The sequence below is a fragment of the Cynocephalus volans genome, chromosome X, assembly GCF_027409185.1.
Source record: "Cynocephalus volans isolate mCynVol1 chromosome X, mCynVol1.pri, whole genome shotgun sequence".
Lineage (NCBI taxonomy): Eukaryota > Metazoa > Chordata > Mammalia > Dermoptera > Cynocephalidae > Cynocephalus > Cynocephalus volans.
Genome location: NC_084478.1, coordinates 142,308,967 through 142,330,353, shown reverse-complemented (window position 1 = coordinate 142,330,353; position 21,387 = coordinate 142,308,967). Strand labels below are relative to the sequence as shown.

General features: G+C 39.3%; 1 protein-coding gene across 1 annotated transcript in view; it reads right to left on the bottom strand.

The window, feature by feature from the left end:
• Window positions 1-372: 372 nt before the first annotated feature.
• OCRL (OCRL inositol polyphosphate-5-phosphatase) overlaps window positions 373-21,387 on the bottom strand; it is a 66,532-nt gene continuing 45,517 nt past the window's right edge. The window contains 9 exon segments of the mRNA XM_063084911.1: window positions 373-2,805; window positions 3,020-3,131; window positions 3,934-4,061; window positions 4,649-4,733; window positions 5,634-5,750; window positions 8,453-8,476; window positions 15,882-16,117; window positions 16,384-16,549; window positions 17,200-17,310. Of these exon segments, the coding sequence (XP_062940981.1) occupies window positions 2,681-2,805; window positions 3,020-3,131; window positions 3,934-4,061; window positions 4,649-4,733; window positions 5,634-5,750; window positions 8,453-8,476; window positions 15,882-16,117; window positions 16,384-16,549; window positions 17,200-17,310 (1,104 nt within the window). The 3' untranslated portion in view covers window positions 373-2,680.

Sequence of the window (21,387 nt, the reverse complement as noted above, 5' to 3'; positions counted from 1 at the left end):
AGGGTTTGCAGATTTCTAGGGCTGGAGGGATCACAGATCTGACCTAGTGTGACTTTTACACACATTAAGAACCTACATCCATTCTTCTAATGGAGTCATTTTGTTGCCTGAATCCTTAGGGTTAAATAAAGGTGCTTGGCTGGCCTCTGAAAGTACAGGACTTCTTTATTAGACTTTAAAAATGCATGGCTTCTTCTCATCTCTAAGGGAAGATATACTGAGAAGTCTTTTAAATGATATTTTCCTGTAAGACTGGAAATGACAGTATAGGCATAGCTGATGGGGACAGCAGCAAAATCAAATGGCACACAGTGATGTAAGCGTCCCCCCTCAGTTCTTCCTCTCCAAAATTACACTTTGATTTTTCACACAACATATATTTATTCAGAAAAAAATCTGCAATAAATTATAATAAAAAAGATGACACGAAATACAGAATCCCACTAGCAGCTTTGCTTAGTGACCAAGGTGTTTTGGGGAAATATAACAATTACAGAATAATAATCAGAAAATAGTAAATGGAAGACTAATGCAATGACACCACATGGATCTGAACCATTTCTTTCCTAAAACAACAGGGACAGAGGCCTTCCCTACCAGCTGGATCTCAAATCCTTAATTCAGAGGAGCTATGAAACAGTACCTTAGAGGACTTAGGAATTAGAGGTTGGGATGCTGAGATAGGCATGGTAGGAAAGCAGATTTCTTGTTTGGTCTGTCTTGTCTCCCCTACCTAGAGATTGTCTAAAACTCTCAACCCTAAACACATCCCAGGATGAGCTGGAAAAAAGGTTGAGGCAGTAAACCAATTTAGTGCTTTGACCTGATGAAGATAAGATGCTGCAGGTGCGCTGCACGGAGTCTCCGCTAACCACTCCCTTGATCACCCAAAGATTCCAAGTTGGCAACGTACTAGAAAATGACCTTGCCTCAGCTTCTCTCATCTGCCTCTTTCTGTGATCACTTTCTGGCCTACTGGAGATGACAAACTGTTCTTTTTCAGTCTCCCATTAATTAAGTTCAGCACCCAGCCCCTGATCTATCAGATCTTCAGCTACTTGGCACCAATAACTTGACTCCTATTTCCCTAACTCCCAATCAGGAAAGGGTTTAACCAGTATATTACAGGATACGTACCTTTTCTTCCCCCACAAACTCGGCTTTTACGAGATGGGGGAATTGAAGAAGCATTCAGTAGTGATAGTTCTCCTGCTCTCTCCTTGGATGTGCTAGAAGAGTCATGGAGTCAATGCCCAAGATCATACACGGAGCCTGTACATTCTACTCCTTGCATTAAATGTTAACAGGCAAGGATGGGTCAACTCAGGGTGGTTTTAATAAAAGAAAACCAGGAGGAAGCCAGATGCATAGGCAGTTCTGCTGTCAGTGCCTGGTGGCTTGTCAACCAACACAGATTAATTTTTTAAAAAAGGCTGTCCCACAGAGCTTGAATAAATGAAAAGCTCAAAGGGTTGTCTTGGGTGGGAAAGATAAGGGGTGTGGTTGGTCCCATAGCTAGTCTCTTTCACACAGCACTGGATGTGGTGGCTGGAAGCCAAGGGGAGTCTCTAAATCCTTTCCTTGCAGGAGCTGGTTGTAGAGCCTGTAGTCAGCCCTGCTGAGGGAGTGGGTGACATCTGCCCTTTGGTACTTCAGAAGGCCACTGAAGGGGTTTTAAGGGTTATCCTCAACCCCCTTGCTGTGCGAAGGAGCAATAGCTCTAGAGGTCAGCTTGAGGTACACAGGCTCCCTTTTTTTTTTTTTTTTTAACTGTGGAGCAAGTATTACCCTGGAGGTGAATTTCTAAGCAGGGGATGGGTCCCATAAATACCCAGGATAAATCTTCACATAAAATCTAAATAATGACAGGAAAGGGAGAGTGGGAAGCAGGACCTGCCAAACATGAATACTCTCACTCTTCAAATAGTCAAAGTGTTTCTGTTCTGATTGTGATTCTCTCACATCAGTGGGATGTCATGTCTAATAGTCCCTGAAGTTATGCTACTATATGTGATCTGAGATAAGAAAATATGGTTCCACCCAGTGCGGATCCAAAAAAAGGCCAACATTACAGAAACATACAGACACTATTGTAGTAGAAATGCACAAATGTATGTAATAACCACATGTAGACGGTGAACCCACCATTGAGGACACCCAAGGAGTCACTAGTCTCACCCAGACTTCCTTCAAAGTGATAGAATGAGTGGAGTGGAGAGCAAAGGAGTGATATGGGATGGGGGTGGGTCAAAAGTGCTTTATATGAAGGACTACAGACAAGTCTGAGCTACAGCAAGTAGTGTTTGTAGGTCTAGAATGGGAACATCTCAGAATCCAGGCCTAGGGTACTAATGACAATCATGACAACTGGGTAGGAGGGCAACAAACACATCCCTAGGTAAATGAGTGTAAATACAGATCTCTTTGTTTTATGAAGAGGAAACACAAAAACACCAAAATATGTTAACTTTGGCTTGGCTAAGTTAAGTCTAAAAGTATTTTTCTGTGTAGGATATGGTAAAAGAAGGATTAGGAAACTCTCTTCCTTTTGTACTATGAACAGAACTTGAAATTCTGCAATAGACCCTTACTGTGGCATGACTTTTTAAATCATTCTGAAATACTTGGAGCCCAAGATCTTTTGCCTCTAGAATCTCGGAGAGTAGTAAGAAGAAAAGACTTAGTCTTCATCGCTCCCAAGCAGAAAGCCCAGAAGGAACTGGATAGCACGCTGGCGGTCACTTGGAGTCTGTCTTGTCATAAGGTTGGGTGGAGGCCTTAGGAGAAGACTAGTGAAGAGAGTAGCTACAGGGCGAGAGAAAGAAAAGGTGAAACCTCTGTCAGACATAACCTAAGCAAAATTTCAGGGTTGGGGGTTGGGGGTCTGGGGCCGAGGACAGTAGGCGGGAAATGACTGCCATGTATCTGGACATCCAGTAAGGTATATACACTGTATACAATGCACACAGATTGTCCTCAACAAACACCCCGTGCAGCCATTCTTATGAAGTACTCTTACCAATCATGTTGGCACTGACGTTGTTGTATTCAGAGTATTTTAAGAGTTCTCGAAGGAATGCCATCAAGTAACGGAAGACATTTCTATGGCACCTTGGAAGCTGGGAAATCACCTGTTTTTTTTTAAAAAAAGGAGGTGGGCAGTGAGGAAAACAGGTGGAAGAAGAGAATAAGAAGAACTTATAGCTGCCATAAAAGTAGTTTACAATCCAATCTTTACCGGACCCCATTCATCCGTCACTACCCGCAGTTATTTAATCATGACCAACACAACACCTGCTAAATTATAACTCTGAAGTAAAAATGCTCATACTCTTTGGTCTCTATCCACTCAATGACCAGGCCATGTAGCCATCACACATTCACATGCACACCCTGCCTCATAAGCAGGTCAGTGTTAATCTGCTTTTTTTCCCATTTCCGTGGACAGATAGCCAAGTTGAATGGTTTTCTCTACGATGTCACTTGGCATGGATAGGGACCTCCTCCCAATACTCACTAGTCCTATTCACAGGTAGTCTCAGCTATTGTGCATCAAAATCATTTCAGGATTAAAAATATACACCAAGAAAAAAAAAGGATGGCTCCCAAGTGTCACCCACCCTTCCTGGTAATGTCAACCAAAATTCCATGTACAATCAGCTTCACCAACCTTACCCCAAAGTAGAGGTATCCACCCCACTATGTACTGTGTAAACAGAAATAGGCCAACTGGGAAAAGGTGGCAAATACAAGTATAATAGGAAATAACCTAAAATTTAAGGGTCTCAACTCTCAATGCTGGTGGTTCTGCCACGAATAACAGATCCAGACCCATCCTACTACATATCTGGCTACCTATCTGGCTTTGTAAAAGTGATGAGTTCTTTATGGGGGAACCTGCCCCAAATACATCCTCAGATTGGTAAAATTCACCTGTCGGCAGGTCCGGGGATCATGAGCAGAGTCAAGACATCGCTGATACAGCTCATAACAGATGACCGGCTCTGGCAGCGCTTCCAGGAAAATGAGCAGTGCTTCAGCCACAGAATGATTACTGCCGGCTGAATCAAATTAAGTCAACGGAAAGGGGCTTCAGAAAAAAGGCTGCACAGAGACCCAGTTGGCTCTTTTCTTTAAGCTCCCACAGGGCCTATTTTCCACCTCTTAATTAGGGCACACTGATCCTAACTGGGGTTTGATATGTTATTGGTCCAAGTACCCTGCAGCTGAATTGATCACTCTTGGGAGGTTTGGCCCAACTTTAGTCAGGGAAATATGGCTTGCAGAATGATAATTCACACTGGACCAGTCCCATAAACCAGTCCCCAGTGTTTCCCATCCTTCTCCCTGCCCTAGTGACAGTGGTGGCAGGAGTAATTGGTCACCTGAAGGAAAATAGCACCAGTTTTGTGGCCCTATATTCCATGTCTATTAGAAGTCATTGTTACCTACCCCTTTATTCCTTTTAGTAAGGGCCTGATACAGAGAAAGCTCAAAAGTTCCTGAAAGGAACAGAGTAATAATTGGATAGTCAGTGATTATCTTATAATAAAAGACAATTATGAAGAAAATAAATATGGAAACAGAAAAATCAATGTAAGAAGAAGAGTTTGGCCTAGTACTCATCCAGCTTGGTTGAAAAGGATACGGATTGTTTCAGGAATGCTGGTATCCAGACAATCAATGATCTGCTGTAACTCTTCCTGCATTCCAGGGGTTTGGAACAGGTCCTCCTACCAAAGAAGCCAGAATGAAGGAAACAAGGAAATATAATCACCCCTAATGTTCTGAAGCTCACCCAGAGATCAGGAGAGCACAGAAAACAAAAGGGAAGGTGGTATGCATATTAATAATTAGGAGTGGAAGTGTGAAAATAGCACCTTTTTCCTATATGGACTCTATAATCCATGAGAAATTTTATTCCAAACAAGAAAATGATCTTCAAAGGTTTTAGCCTATACCTGATAAGGCAAGGGAATAGAAAGCTAGATTAGGAAATCAGGTGTTCCACTTCTAGCCTCTTGACAAGAAGTAGAAGGCAGAGTCCGAACAGTATAACCACATTCAAATACTGATACTACTGAATTCTGGAGAAGAAGGAAATGGCATGCTTATACTAAACCTTGCTTTCAAGTTATACGACTGTTCAGTAGGTAAGGGAACATTATTCTTTGGTCCCAAGAAAGTTCTATTTTGGGGGGAATGAGTTGGGGGTGAGTAGTATTTTAGAGAGGATTTAAAAGATAAATTAAGACCAAATTAAAGAAATGGGCTTGAAGTTTGCTTTGGACTTTAAAATCTGTAATGCCTACATGACAGGTAAAGAAGGCATTATAGACTCAGGTACGTGGTTGTCTGGAGGAAGAGCATGTAGCCAGGAGAGAGGCATTCTGAGTACCAGCCCTGGCTCTGCCACTACACTTAGGCTGTGGTCTTAGGTAGATCAACTCAGCTTGCATGCTTCAGCTGTCACATCTGTGAACAAGGACATTTCCATCTGCCCAGGCAATCCGACAGTGCTGTGTGGTGGTAGCTTGGGAAACTTAAAAGCACTATGCTGACGTGAGGTATTATAATTTCCCATAGAACTTGTACACCTTCCAAAGTTGCAGGGAAGATCTACTCTCACTTACCTGGTGACAGGCATATTTGAATAAGTGATCTACTAGAAGCCAGATCTCCTTGGGAACCTGAAGGGGTCTCTCACTGGCACCTTCATCCAAGGGGACCATCTGCAGAAGGGACTTCTCCTAACAGACAAAAAAGGAAAATCAAAGGGGTCTCAGAATACAGATGTCTGTATATAACCTAATCTCCTTCCAATTCTGATCATGCGGGCACAATGTGATCTTCATCTCTTAAGATTTTTCATTTTTTCTCACTGGACACCACTGGTCAGAAGGCAACTGAAATTGATTCCCATAGTTAAAGAATCTCTTTTCCTAAATGCTTCACTTAATGGTTAAGCATTTCATTTGGGTTTATGATGTTTATCATGTGGATGCATTCTGTGTTGCAAATCCTTTCAGTGGTGATGCTGAGAACCAGTGCTCCAGCAATACAGACACAATAGAGTCCACATACTGGTGACTTGTGGACCATTAAATTATAATTGTCAATATGGTACTTTGAGAGATAAGTGTCTGCATTTAGGTTTTTGTTTACTTTTAACTTACTCTTTCTTCAAGTCTTAACACAAATACTATTGTTTTCACTGAGGATTTAAATGAGGTTCTTTGGTTCTCAGGAACTAAAGACAACTCTCTGCATTAGACCCACATACACGAATACTTCTGCTTGATAGAAGTTCTCATCTTAAGGCACTAAAACTCATAAGCCTTAAGATCCAAAAACAGTAAACTGATCACAGCAAACGAGCCAGAGATACCACAAAATGTCTAGGGTCTGAGTCCAAAAGTTATTGTTTGAAAAACCCAGAAGTAACACAACTTAGATGAGTAACTAAGTTTGAATTTGAAAATTGCTAGGAAATAAATGCAGTTATCTTATGTTTATGTAGTCAAATAGAAAAGATATGGAAAAGATGTCCAAAATAGGTTAATAGGCATCTGAAGGCAGTCTTCAGAAAAGTCCTGGTGGAGAAAATCATGAGCAGTTTTTTGCATCCTCCTCCCTCCTCCACCTCCAACTTAAGGTCATATATTATGTAGGTTCAATTTCAGGAAATTCTTGCCCAACACTGTGCAACCTGTAAATCCCATCCATGACCCCTGGTCACATAGCTTTTAGGGAAAGACAATAAGCATTTCACTGCTTTCACAGAGACCGCATACACTACAGCAGAGCTGAGGTCTCTTCTTAACATTGTGTTCTTTAATAAGCACTGATGACCTTTTAAAACTGCTGTGCCTTTCTAAGGGAATGAGAAGGGAGCATGACAGTTGGTTACCACTTAAATCTTTTTTTTTAACATTCATTTTGCTTCCTTCCTTTCTTCCTTTCTTTCCCTGGGATCCTATCACTTAATATTCATGTTTCCTACACTTGCCAGAACTTCTATCAGTGGCTCATCCACTGACTTCTTTCAGGTTGCAAGTATTAAATCCAGGCATCCACATGATATATAAGCCAAAACACTGTCCATAATGCACTCTGCTAACTTTCTGGACCAAACGCAACACATGCACAGATTCTTTGGCAGATGCTTCCTAACTTACCATATATAAATTATTCAGCACTGATTCACGTACTTAAAAAAAAAATGTGACATCCAACTGGAGCTTTTCCTGTACTAAGGCATTAAAGGCAACACAAGGCACTGTCCAAGATGAAAAGACAGAACATAAATTGCTCTTAACAGGGAAGGGTTGGGAAACAGAGCTGTCTCAAACCTTAGTGGTTTAAAAAGGTTAATAAAATGCCAGTAGGTTATATACACCATCCACTATCCATTTTGAAATAAATGTGTGATAATACAAAAGTCATACTTGTCTCTGAAGTGTAGAGAAAGATTGTGCACAAGAAACAGTATTTTTTAAAATTCCACAAATTCTGAACTCTGACTTTCAAAGGGAAACCAAGGCACTTTGTATTCTTTCAACGAGACACATTCAGTGCCTGATAAACCCACATTCTGTAACCTTAGTGCTAATTATTAAAGCACAAAAACGGTATACGATCCCCATCATCAAAATGCATTAAATTCCACCAAATGGGGAGGTCCTGTTAGATATTGCATCAAAGTACTTTAAGAACGCTTGTCAATCCCATGCTGCTCTACTTGAGAGCCCTGTGTGGAGCCTGGCACTCTTCAGGTTGAAGATGGAGAGAAAGTGAGGGCCTGCAGAGGGAGCGTTCTGCTGGGCCTTCAGGAGACACCCCACACCCCTGCCATCAGGAGCAGTATGACTTCAGCAAGTTTTTCAACCTTTCTGGGCCTTGGTTGTCTTGTCTATTAGAATGGAGAAAATACCTTACTCTGTCTTAAGGCCGAGGGCTGGACCAGATGATCACTTAGGATCTCGTTCAACTCCACGATTCTATTCTGTGCTCTTTTTCTTGTTGGAATCTGTGTATTCTTTCAGTAATTAATCATTATTATTGATAACCCCAAATCACTCGATGCAACAGAAATCCACTTCTGGTTTTACTATCACTGGAAATGAAGGACAGCTAACTTGTACTCTCCTCCAACTCATCAGCTTTCAGATATATCAAGACAGCTCTGCAGTTACTTCTCATTTCAAAAATATAAATCTGGAACCTCGAGTCCTATTGTTTTTATGTACTGAGTCTCAATAACTTGACTGGTGCAGTCAACATCTTTCCTGTACTTCGAATACACTTAAAAGACAGCTGGCGGGACTTTAGGGGATTCTCACCGAGTCAGAGGTCTCTGATATGGGAACGCCTAGGGACAAATTCCAGGGACCACAGTTAACTGTTAATCAAGCACAGGGAAACTCTCATAAGCACCAATGGATCGCATTACCTTTTCTAGGAAGCTGTCTTCTTCCTGAGAGCAGAGCAGGAAAAGAAAATCATTGACAGATAGAAAATGATTAGAATTAATTCACAGAATTAGAAGCAGATCAGTATTAGAACTCACTAGCTTATTAGATACATATGCATTAAACAGCTTTGAATTATTTGAATACATTACAATAAATGAAAATGGAACACATTCTCCATATGCAAAGTTCTCTATTATGCCTATTTAATTTTGTGCAGTTTAACTGAGAATATCTCTCAAAAAACATGCATGTGCATTCCTAGACTTTTGTCCCCTTTGGCAGCTGGCAGCCAACCCAGCCAAATGCCCACTGATGTCTCTTGCTGTTTGTCTGCTGCTTGGAGGCAGGCCTGCTGCTGCTCTGTGTGGCTTCTCACCTAACCTAATGCCACCTCAATGGAAGAATTTGGTTGTGGGCCCAACAGTGGCCATTCTGAAGGAGATGGTAAGTGACTCTCCTTTACACTGCTATTCCTCTCATCCCAGCTAGCCTCCTAAGCAATATCCCAGGAGTCCTTTCCATCCCCACATACCCACATCCCTCCTCAAAGGTTCCTAGAGTCCCAATATTTGCAGGTCCCTCTGAAAAGTAAATGAATTTCATTTCAGAACTTTGTGGATCAGAAGATCCATCATTATTCCCTATTTTTGTTTTCCTATTGGGTATTAGGGAAAAAAGGGAAGCAGAGGAGAGGAAAGAAGATGCCTTTTTAATCTCCTCTTTTATGTTATTATTATAATCCAATAATAATAACAGCAACAATATCTACCACTGCCACTTACGGAGCATCTGCCATGTACCAGGAACTGTGAAAAGTGTTTATATGCAATGTCGTTTAATCTGCACATGTGTGCAAAGTAGATATTATTCCCACTCTACAGATGAAGAAACTGAGGCTCTGAGACGATAAATTATTTGCTCAACATCACACTTACTATTAGGTAGTAAGTGGCAGAATCAGGGTTGGAACCCAGGTCTGACCAACTCCACAATCATTATCACTATGCTCCCTTGGACAACTCAAAAGGACAATGTGATTGCTTCCTGGATGTAGAGACAGGGAAAATCTGTGAGAATGTGTTCTCCATAACAGGCTAAAGACAGTGAGAAACCCCAGTTACAAGGCAGCATGGTTAATGGAAAGAGTATAGGCACTGGTATTAGACAGTCCTGGGTACGAATCTTCATTCTGCCTCATTAACTTTGTATAGACCTCAGGCAAGTTACCAAACTTCATAGAGCCTCAGTTTCTTCATCTTTAAAACAGGGATACTAATATTTACCTCATAGGGACAGGGAAGCAGCCTACCACCAAGGGTGGGGTGGCAGTGGTGGAGCAGTATGCCAGCAGAAGGCCTGTGTCTCTCAAAGCTCCTCATGCTTCCCCAGTGATTCCCAGTTGGAATCCTCCCAGCCCCGCTATGAGCCACTAAGAACTCAAGTATAAATCACATGGCTCGAGTCCGACAGGGAAAAGGAGAAATCTCAATCGTACTGTACAAGATGCGTGAGGTCGGGCGTGTGGGAGTATGTCTTCCCTGACATTCCAAGTGGTAATACTGAATGCATTTCCCCCCAAACTATTGTTATACATGGCGATCAGGTTTTTTAGTATTGTTACATATGAGGGTGTCTGTCATGGAAAGATGCATATTATCTTTTAATTCTATTTTTCCATGAACCTTTTGAAGTACCCTCATACATTATAAACTAAACATGGTTTTGTGGGTTTACCAAGACTCTTAAATACTACATGAAATAAAGTAGTCACAGTAGTGCTTTATAAGTTACATGATATTTATAGTATTGTAATTACAATACTTTTTAATGTGAAAGTTAATTTTCTGTGCCAAAATCTAATTTAATACAATTCTGGAGCACAACCTTTTATAAAATTTAGGACTACTTGTTAAGAAATAGAGAATCCACCTGTCTGAAAGACTTTATGTGTTTTCTACCATGAATACATGATAGATAATACGATGTGTAAAACTAGGCAGAGAATTTGTATTCTAACCTGTCAAACCAGGCCCTCAAAGTTTTCTTTGAGCAGTAACCACCTGCCAGTACAAGGCACTGTGCTAAATGCCTCTGGGGTGAGGACAAAGAGAAATGAGGATACACAAAGGAGAAAGCCACAGTTAGTTCCTGACCCTGGTTTGGAACTGATTTGGGGTGAGGAGTCCCAAAATTTACGGCTTGATATTGTTATAATTCACAAATACAAGTTCTGAATAAATGGTTATTAGCTCTTAAAAGAGTCACAGGATTTTTAAAGGGTAGAGATGGGGAGGGGATATTACAAGTAGAAGAGGCAGAAATTAACAAAGGCATAGAGAAGGTAAATCACAAGGTGAGATTAGAAAGAAGTTACTCACCTAGTTTGTGAGGAGCATGGGGTATGTCCAGAAAAATAATGGGAAATCTGAAAAGGTATGTTTAAAGTCAGACTTTGCGGGGGGCCTTGGTTAAGGGATTTGGATTGTATTTCGCAGGCATGGGGGAACCACTGACTACCTTTAAGCAAGGAAGTGATAGGCCCCAAAGCAGCAGTACAAAGATCAATCTGACAGCCCTGAATAGGAAAAACTGAAGAGGCAGGAGGAGAGGGGGAGGGAGGGGGGGAGGAGAGGAGGGAGAGAGGGGGAGGGAGGGGGGAGGGGGGAGGGGGGAGGGAGAGAGGGGCAGGGGGAGAGGGGGAGAGGGAGAGGGGGAGAGGGGGAGGAAGAGGGGGGAGAGGGAGAGGGGGGAAGAGAGGAGAGGGGGAGAGAGGAGAGAGAGAGAGAGAGAGACACAAAGGGAATCATTAAAAGGCTATCGAGGTAGGTCAAGCAGGAGAGAGTAAACACTGATTTTTTTTTTTTTCATTTGATTTTAAAAAGTAGAGATGTCCACTCTCTGCAAAGGCTATATGTTTGATCACATTAAAAAGGGGAACCCAGTTAAGGATTTCTCCAGTGGTGCAAATTTGGCACATAGCAATTCCAATGAAATGATTCTTTACCCCAATATTTACCCTTAGAATGTTCCTAGTAGTAAATGCAGCTAAAATAATATAAAAGAGTCATTTAGAGACAGAAGATTCAATTTTTTTTTTTTTGGTAGCTGGCCAGTACAGGGATCTGAACGCATGACCTTGGTGTTACCAGCACCACGCTTTCCTAAGTGAGCTAACTGGCCAGCTCAGAAGATTCAAATTTTAAAAACAAAAAGCAAAAAACTGGAAATTCTAAAAAGGATTAGTTCATATGAAATACAGAAAGAAGAAATACAAACCATACACCTAACAAAATAAGAAATGGGTGGTTAGATCAGTAGGACAAAGTAAATACCTAGTGAAGAGATCACTGGGGAAAAGTTAATCACCAAGTTATTATTCCTGTTATTCCAAATTTTTGATATCATTCTCCCAATAGACATGTCCCCAAGCAAATATAGTTTCTCCATCCATCCCTCAACTTTTCTTATCTCTGTGTTTACAACCAAAACCCTTAACCAGATTTGGTGAGTTCAAGCCTGGTCTCCTTTCCATTAGTCCATTCTACAAGCAACACCAGAATGTTCTTCCAGATATGTCAATTTACAACTTCGCACAAATCATCAAAGCCTTCAGATGGTTCTAGATGCCCCCTGGCTCATGCATAAACTTATCTGTTGACTTCAAGACTCTCTATCACCTGCCCTTACCCTACCTAACCAGCTTCACCCATTCTTATCCTTAATCTTCATTTTTTCCAGGGAAATCTTACAATTTTTCATACATGGTCTTTTCACTTTCACCTTCTACCTTTTATTCAAGATGTTTAATACATGTTTCTTAAGTACTTGGACTTGACTGAAAATACTTCTATGACTAACCCCAAATCACTTTCCCAGTTTACTTTATTCTTATGTGCTGAACTTATTTCTAAGTCATGTTGGTGTTACATGCATCAAATATTCATTAAAACCAAAATAGGCTGATTCTGAGATTGATTTTTACAGAGATTAACTGGTCAATCAATATGCTTTTATAGCGTATAAGGGCTTCAGTAAACAGTACAGGAAAGAAATCTGTTGTTAATACAAATTACCAGCATTTTAAACAACTCAATTTAAATGACTTTCCAAAACACTGACTTACGTACGAAACACACTGAACATTAGCCAGTAAAGGTGGTTAATGTTCGGATTATCTCTAACCAAACTCTTTATTAACCACGATTTAGGATTTAGTATACTTTCATCACCATTAAATAATAGGAACCCACATAGAGTCCATAATACTTTGTACCCAGTGTGTAATGAATAAATATTGATGATCATTTGCTACTCAATATGCTAGTTAATAAAACAAAAAACCTATCTTAATTCTGAAAGATGATTACAACAGTAGATTCTCATCTGTTTCCCACTTATGCTAATCCCAACTATTCTAGGAGTGGCAAAGTCACTGTTACTGAGAAGGGCAGGAAGAATGAAAAGTACTTATGCCAGTTATTTCATTCTGCATTTACTGGGAAGACGGTTTGGCACAAGAATCTTTCTGAAAAGGCACATGCATTGAACTCATTTCTGGCTTCACCAACATTTTAGAGTAAATAATATGATATGATAGAGGACAGGCACCATTATTAATAGCATTGTCTTATGGGATTTGAAATATCATCTTGGGTCTTGGAAAAAACACAAACACTAGACCTAAGGAAGCACTTCAGAAGGTCAAAATCAAGTCAAAACAGAGTGAGAAGGTATTAAGAATGGGGTACTGATTATTTTATTTATTTATTTATTTATTTTTTTTTTTTTTTTTTTTTTTTTTTTTTTTTTTTTTTTTTTTTTTTTTTAAAAAGATGACCGGTAAGGGGATCTTAACCCTTGACTTGGTGTTGTGAGCACCACGCTCAGCCAGTGAGCGAACCGGCCATCTGTATATGGGATCCGAACCCGGGGCCTTGGTGTTCTCAGCACCACACTCTCCCGAGTGAGCCACGGGCCGGCCCGAGTACTGATTATTTTAGATTTCTTTTTTACTGCCCCACACTAATATGGATAATTTCCTCATCAATGAGATATAGGAATAACAGAGAAATGCAACACAGCGTGAATCAGAACCCTAAATCCTACAAAATAAAAACTTTAAAAGAATAAATGATGACTATGCATATTACAATTTAATAACCCCCCCCCAAAAATGATCGGGGTTCTATTTTTTTAACCTTGAATCGCTTGTGCACAAAAAAGAAAAAGAGCTTCCTACAGAGCCATTAATTTCTCTGATACTTTTGGCTACTTTCTATTCATGGGCAAACATGATGGAATTACCTGACAAAATATTTTACTTACAATAAAAACTTTTTATGCTGGTTGAGCCTCCTTCTGGCCATTTCCAGAATTAATATGGGAAAATTATGGCAAAGGTTATTATAATGCCTCCACCAACTCTGATCAAAAATAAAGCTAGGTTCCAGTTTACAGGAAATAAGGGGGGAGGAAAGAGTATAAAGGGATCAGTTAAAAAAAAAAAATACCAAGAAGAAACAATCAAATTTAGATAATCGTGGACCCTTGATTGAATAACTGTACTAGACTCTTAAAAAAAAGTCAATGGCATTAAAAAAAAAAAGGGAAGAACTGTTTTATTCTAAAAGAGCCTACAGAGACCTCACCAAATGTACTGCATAAACCTAGATTGGATTTGGGTTCAAAACAAGCTACAAAAGAGATTTTGGGGACAACTGGAAAAATCTGAATATGGACTGATGTTAAGTGATACTAAGGATTACTGTTAGTTTTCTTAGGCATAATAATGGTACTGTGCTTATATAAAAGTATGTCCTTTTTCTTAAGAGATGCAGGCTGAAGTGTTTAGTGGTGAAGTGCCATGATATTACCACTTAATTTTAAACGGTACAGCAAAAACATTTGTGTGTATATGTGTACATAAGGCATGTAGGGGTTCGTTGTACTGTTCTTTCAATTTTTCTGCACATTTGACATTTTTTTTTGTAATAAAAAGCTGGGACAAAGAAAGCTGGCGAGTGGTATTCGGGATGAAGGGAAGGGGGAAGAAATAAAAGACAACAACCTCATCATTCAGAATGTATTCTAAAAGACGAAATACTTAACTTGAACGACAAGAATGTGGTGGTAGAAGAAAAAACAATTATCATGAAAAATAGCAGAATGACAGGATATGAATTTCTGAAGAAAATGATTCTCTTTCAAACATAGGTAATATACTCACTCATGAGGGCTCTAGGGAAAGAAGTGTAATTCCAAGAAAGAATGCTAGGACTGGACTCAAGTGTTTTAAACTGCTATTTGAGTCACAGCTAAAACAATTCCATGGCAACAGAACAAATCACACTCAGACAAGCCAACAGCCTGCCCACTAGTCCAGCCTTCCCCACTAGATGATACAATCACTTGCTCTAGTTTGGCCAAAAGGATCATGTGAATGCTAATGGTAAAGATAATGTATAGCTGTCACTTCACCTAATTTTCTTTGGCAAAGACCGAAAATATACTTTTGTAGCCCAAAGAGGTCTGTACACAAATCCAACAGTATTTTCATTTGGAAGAAACTTTCTTAATAGGATGAAGTTGTTACTAAATCACTTTGTTACTGAAGATGATAAGCATTTCCCTCATAAGGACATTGATATTATAGCTTGGTTTGGGGAAGGGGTGGGAAAATCATTCTCCTTCCCTTTCTTGAGTTACATTAAATAAGTATGAAACCTCAATGTATATTATAATCATCTGGGATGCTGATAAAATGCAGATCCCTAGGTCCCACACCCTGAGATTCTGATCCTGTTGCTAGAGGTGAGGGGGGAGGAACCTGTACTTGTAGTAAGCACCTCTGGGGATTCTGATGCAGGTACTCCAAGGTTCCATTTAGGTCTGTGCTTCCTTAAGCAGCAAAGTTTTTCTTGGATTAGATATAATCTAGTACAGTGAGGAATACAAGACTGGGAGTCAGAAAATCTGGGTGACAGATTTGTCACGAACTTGTTTGACTTTGGGCAAGTTAATGTCTCTGTGCCTCAGTTTTCTCATATGCTTAATGAGGATAATACTGCCTCTCCCCCACTTACCATACCTCACATGCACACTAATTTATACAAAAGTGACTGAGGTTAACAAATAGCATTATGTCTTCTAGAAGGGTGCCTCTAGTCTTATCTGGTGAGCTTAGTATTATCTATTATATTCCTGACAAGAGTCAACTACAGATTAGCCTCTCCTCTTTCCCCTTAGGCTTAATCTAATCAAAGTAGTGCTAGATAAAGTGACATTACTCATTATCACTTGACAGCCCCCCCCCCAAAAAAGAGAGAAAGTGCAGAGATAATGAGGATATCACCTAAGTACTGTGAAAACTATATGTAAAGAAGGTTTACATCTTAGTATGTTTCTTACCAAGTCTATGAGTTTGGTAACAGGAACTTCTCGGATTGGTCTTTTCATTCGGCACAAAGCTTCTAAGGATGTACCAAAACAACTCGGGAGGTAATTTCCACTGATGGTCAAGAAGTAATCTTTGCCTCGAGCCAGATGAAGAACAAGGATATCTTCAATTTTATCTTCCCCTGAGTTCAGGATGGTCACAGAGTCTTTGCTGACATACACATCAAGAGAAATGTCCACTGTCTCATCTGAAATGAAAAAGATGATACACAGTAATAAAGACACTTTCAATGCAAAAGCAATGAGGGCATGAGAACCAACAGAACAAGTGTCCTCTAAAAAACCATCAAGCAATGAAGGAGGAGAGATTGGATACATAAAAGAAGTATCACCAAAATAATGACAGTGAAAGTAAGAGACATGTGGTTAGGAAACAAGAAGTTAAATCAAGGGGATGGGAGTCATGAGGACATGGTACATCACAAGCAGAGACGATGGTAAAGGGAAAACTCACTTGGCTCCAAGTAGCCCTCAAAAGGTTCAGCCCGAAGCCATGGCTTGCAGTACTGGCTGTCATTAAGTTTAGGGATGAAAGAAAAATGGCAGGGAACCTGTCCATCGTTGCTGATCTGGAACTTCTCCTTTTGTAGTTGCCGAAACTTCACATTCTCAAACACAAACTGGGAATGACAGACAGACACAAACATGCATCACTAGTAGGGGAAGTAAGTCAGTTGGATTATTCCATAGGAAATATGAATAAAGAATAAGGTAATTAAACCAGGTATGCAACTGCCATATGCATTCACCAATTGAACTACCTTTGCACCATCCATTCTCATGTTATTATACTCACACCAGCAGAGAAGGAGTCAAGTGGCTGTTGCTACCTCTCTAGGCTACTCTGATTGTTCCTGGGATCCTAAGAGGGTTATAACCCAACCTTGGTCCAGGGCATTCATCCTGTGACCAAGTCCTGCTTCCTGAGACATGATTTAACCAGCAGCTCTGAAATATTAAATAAGAGCAGCCAACATCTGAGGGTTTACTATGCATGAGGCACTGTTCTAAGAAGCTTCGTATGTATTAACTCATGTAATCCTCAGAACCACCCTTTAATCCAGAAAGGAAACTGCGGCTCTGAAAGGGTAAGGCATTACTTGCTTGAGGTCATCTACTAAACGGCAGTGCTGGGATTGGAATGGAGGCAGTCTGGCTCCAGCACACACGGTTTTGACCACTTTGCTGTGATGCCTTTTCTAAGTAACATGGTTTCCTCTATGCTAACCACAATGAGCACTAGACGGGGCAGCCATGTATTTCTGCTCACCTCCCTCCTGCTGAGTTCTAAGGAAGGAAGGAAGTCATTTTCCATTCTGTCCATGATGCGTACGCTATCTTCAAAGACTTTCCGGTACTTCCGTTCATCCACAACCTTCACCTGAAAGAAAAAAACCCTCTTTTCAGTCTCATTGCTCCTAGTTCATCTCCCTTTGAGATTATCTAACAATTTAAACTGGTTATTACAGCAACCATTTAAAATAAACTGGTGTGAATACTGTCTTCAAACACTTTCTGACATCTCACTTATATCCACAACTTTCACCTGAAAGAAAACAGATTCTTATTTTAGTCTTATGTGCTCTCAACTTACACATCTCCAAGGGTCTCTAACAATTTTTAAAAGGTCACTAAAGCAAATATAAATTGAACTTCAAGGTAGGGTTAATTGGCTAACTGCCTGGAAAAGTTAAGCCTCCATGTTAAGAAGCTTGGCATTAATAAATATTTGGGAAGATTGTTTTCTTGCTCCACTGTTATTTGGTAGTAAAGAAAATGTGATAATTGTGGTAAAAATGATTTCTTGAACCGTACAAAATGACAGTGTCAAAACATATACATTACAGCTTCTAACAATCATCATAAAGTGGTGAAATAGCAAAAAATATGATTAAAGCATTTAACTCTTTTAGCTGCTATGCACAATGCCAAGAATCATAATATCACAGCTCAGATTATATAATGGCAAAGGTATGTTAGTAAATGGAACCTATGGCCATTTTAGAAAACGGCCGACACAAAATATCTTAGACTAGAGTAAAACCATGACAACAAACAAATCATCTTGACTAATCAAAAAATTTCCCACTTGACACAGCACTTTCAGCTTCCTGATATAGCTGTGTTTTGTTTGAAATATTAAAACTTCATACACACTGATGGCAAAAATTCATATAATTAAGATAGCATTTTAACTTATTATCAGTTTCTTTTTTAGAATAGAAAACTTCACAAAAATCCATGTCAAAAAAAAAAAAAAAAGATTGATGTATGCAGCAAAGGTTCTAATGCAGATGTGGAAAATAAGAGCATTAAATCTGAGCCAAATATCTCAGATGGGGAAGGTTTTTTTTAAAAAAAAATTTTTTTTTTTAATGTATTTGAACTATACCTCTCAGAGAACTGAGGATCAAGCAATCACTTCAGGGTCCATACTACACTGTTAGGTTAAGATGAATTTTATATTTTTACAAAATTTTCCAACTTTTTATTTCAAAAAGTATTTTACACATGTTTATTTTCACAACCTGCAAGGCTACCAAAACAAGGAATATTCCTCTTCTGATAGTTGAGAACATTAAGATATAAAAGATCAACTAACTTGCTCATGGCCACAGTTAATACCAAAGGTGACATCTGGACTACTAGCGTAATAACCTTTCCAAAATACCAGGTATGCGACAGAATCGACTCAGGTATATCTAGAAAGCACAGCAGCCTGGGCCTGCTAATCACAAAACCCAGGGGCAGGGTCCATGCATCTATACTTTTTTTTAAAGCTCTGTAGGCAATTCTTATGTCCACTAAAGTCTGAGAACCAATGCAACAGACTACAGTGCCAAGTGCAGGGGTGGAACCCTATTTCAGCTTAATCTCAGCCAGCCCGCAGCAAGTCTTCTGAAATTAATTGGCCACAGAGCATTTGGCTCCTTTGTTAACAGTCATTGGTGCCAATGGTGGTAAAAATGTAATGTGGTTTTTAAAGCCTCTAATCATAGCATGCTCAAGAGTCCAAAATATTGGGTGGTTACTCAATAAAATCAAATCTTTTCTCAGTAGGTTATCATGATTGCAGCACTTAATGGCACGTCAAGGAAAATAAGGGGGCAAAAAACATGAAAGAATTTCACCACCTGATACATTATTTTAGAAATGAAAATTACTGATGAAATTAAGAATTCAGAAAAAAGTACAATGAGCTAGAACTTGATGTAATAACAGGAATAGATCTCCAGACACACTGTTGAACTAAAAAAAAAGCAAATTACAGATCAACACATATGGTATAAGACTATTTATGATATACACACAGCTACACATAAAACAATATTTTGTCTATGGGTAAACAGAAAAGCATATGCAAAGGTCTAGAACGACATTAATACAATAGCCCATGACAACAGAGCCATTTCAATTTAAATTACTTTAAGTTAAATACAATTAAAACTTCAGTTCTCAGTCACACTAGCCATACTTCAAGTACTCAATAGCCACCCATACCTAGTAGCTATTGGACTTGATGGCACAGAAATAGGATATTTCCATAAGCATAGAAAGGTCTATTGGACAGTGCTGTTCTAGAAAGATATAAACTCATAAGAGTAGTTGGCCTGGCTGGGGAGTAGGGGGCTTAGGCAAAGTTTGGAGTAGAAGACAGACCAGGGATTGAAGAACTTCAGCTTTATCTGTAAATTCTGCTTAAATTTCTTCTTTATTTTAAAGGAAAAGCACTTTTGAATTGCTGTACAATTTAAAAATCATTAAAAACTAGAAAGGTAGACCTTTATTAAAGATACACAAAAATACACAGAAAGTCTGGAAAAATTTTAAATATCCCACTGGGAGTTCTGGATTAGTGTGTTTGGAGTACTAAAATATTCCCAGGTTCTCAAGGAACTTCAACAACTCAAAAGCAAAAAAATAAATAATCCAATTAAAAAACGGGCAAATGAGCTGAATAGACATTTCTCAAAAGAAGGTATACAAATGGACAACAGGTATATGAAAAAACGTCTAACATAACTAATCTTCAGAAAAATGCACATCAAGGGCCAGACCATGGCTCACTTGGGAGAGTGTGGTGCTGATAACACCAAGGCCAAGGGTTTGGATCCCTATATAGGGATGGCCTGTTGGCTCACTAGCTGAGCGTGGTGCTGACAACACCAAGCTAAGGGTTAAGATCCCCTTACTGGTCATCTTTAAAAAAAAAAAAAAGCACATCAAAACCACAATGAGATATCATCTCACTCCAGTCAGACTGGCTATTACCAAAAAGATAAAGAATAACAAATGCTGGCAAGGATGTGCAGAAAAGGGAACTCTTAGACACTGTTGGTGGGCATGTATTATGGAAAACAGTATGGAAATTCCTCAAAAAACAAAACAGAACTACCGTATGATCCAGAATCCCACTTCTGATATTTATTCAAAGGAAAGAAAATTAGCATACTGAAGAGATATCTGCCTCCCCATGTTTATTGCAGCAATATTTACAATGGCCATGACATGGAATCAACCTAGTTATCCACTGACAGATGAATGGATAAAGAAAATGTGGCATATATATATAATGGAATACTACTCAGTCATAAAAAAATTAAATCCTGTCATTTGCAGCAACATGGATGAGCCTAGAAGACTTTATGTTAAGTGAAATAAGTCAGGCACAGAAAGAGAAATACCACATGTTCTCACTTATATGTGGGAGCTAAAAAAAAAAAAAAAAAAAAAGTTGAGCTTATAGAACTAGAGAGTAGGTTACTAGAGGGTGGAAAGGGCAGGGGGCTGGAGCGACTGGGAGAGGATTAAGAGAATTCAAATGATGAAAAGAGAGCAGCCCCCGAGTAAGACCTAGAAATTAAATGGGCTATAAGTAGTATCTGAAGGCAAATTTAGTCAATAAGTACTTTAGAACTGTAGAGGCGCTGTGGGATAGTGGAAAGAGCATAGCGCTGGGAGTTAAACAGACCTCACATTTGAAACTCAGCTCTCCTTTTATTTGAATAGTTGAATGCTCTCCCTCCTTGCCCCAGTCTTCATTTCTTATTTTTATTTATTATTTATTATTTTTTTTTATTGGAACACAGTTGATTGTATATATCTGTGGGGTACAGCACTAAATATCAATACCTGTGTGCAATATGTGATGCTCAAATCATAATAATTAGTATATTTAACATTACATAATGTAATCATTTTTTGTAGCCCTTTACCAATTTCTCACTAACCACCTTCCCCTTCCCCTTCCCCTCCTTTGGTGGACCCAGTTCTGTTCTCTTCTTTTTAAAGTTCAATGAATTATTTGATTGTTATCTTTCTTTTTTAAAATTTTTATTTTTTTTTAGCTCCTACTTATGAGTGAGAACATGTGGTATTTTTCTTTCTGTGTCTGGCTTGTTTCACTTAACATACCTTTCCCTAAGTTCATCCACATTGCTGCGAATGGCAGTATTTC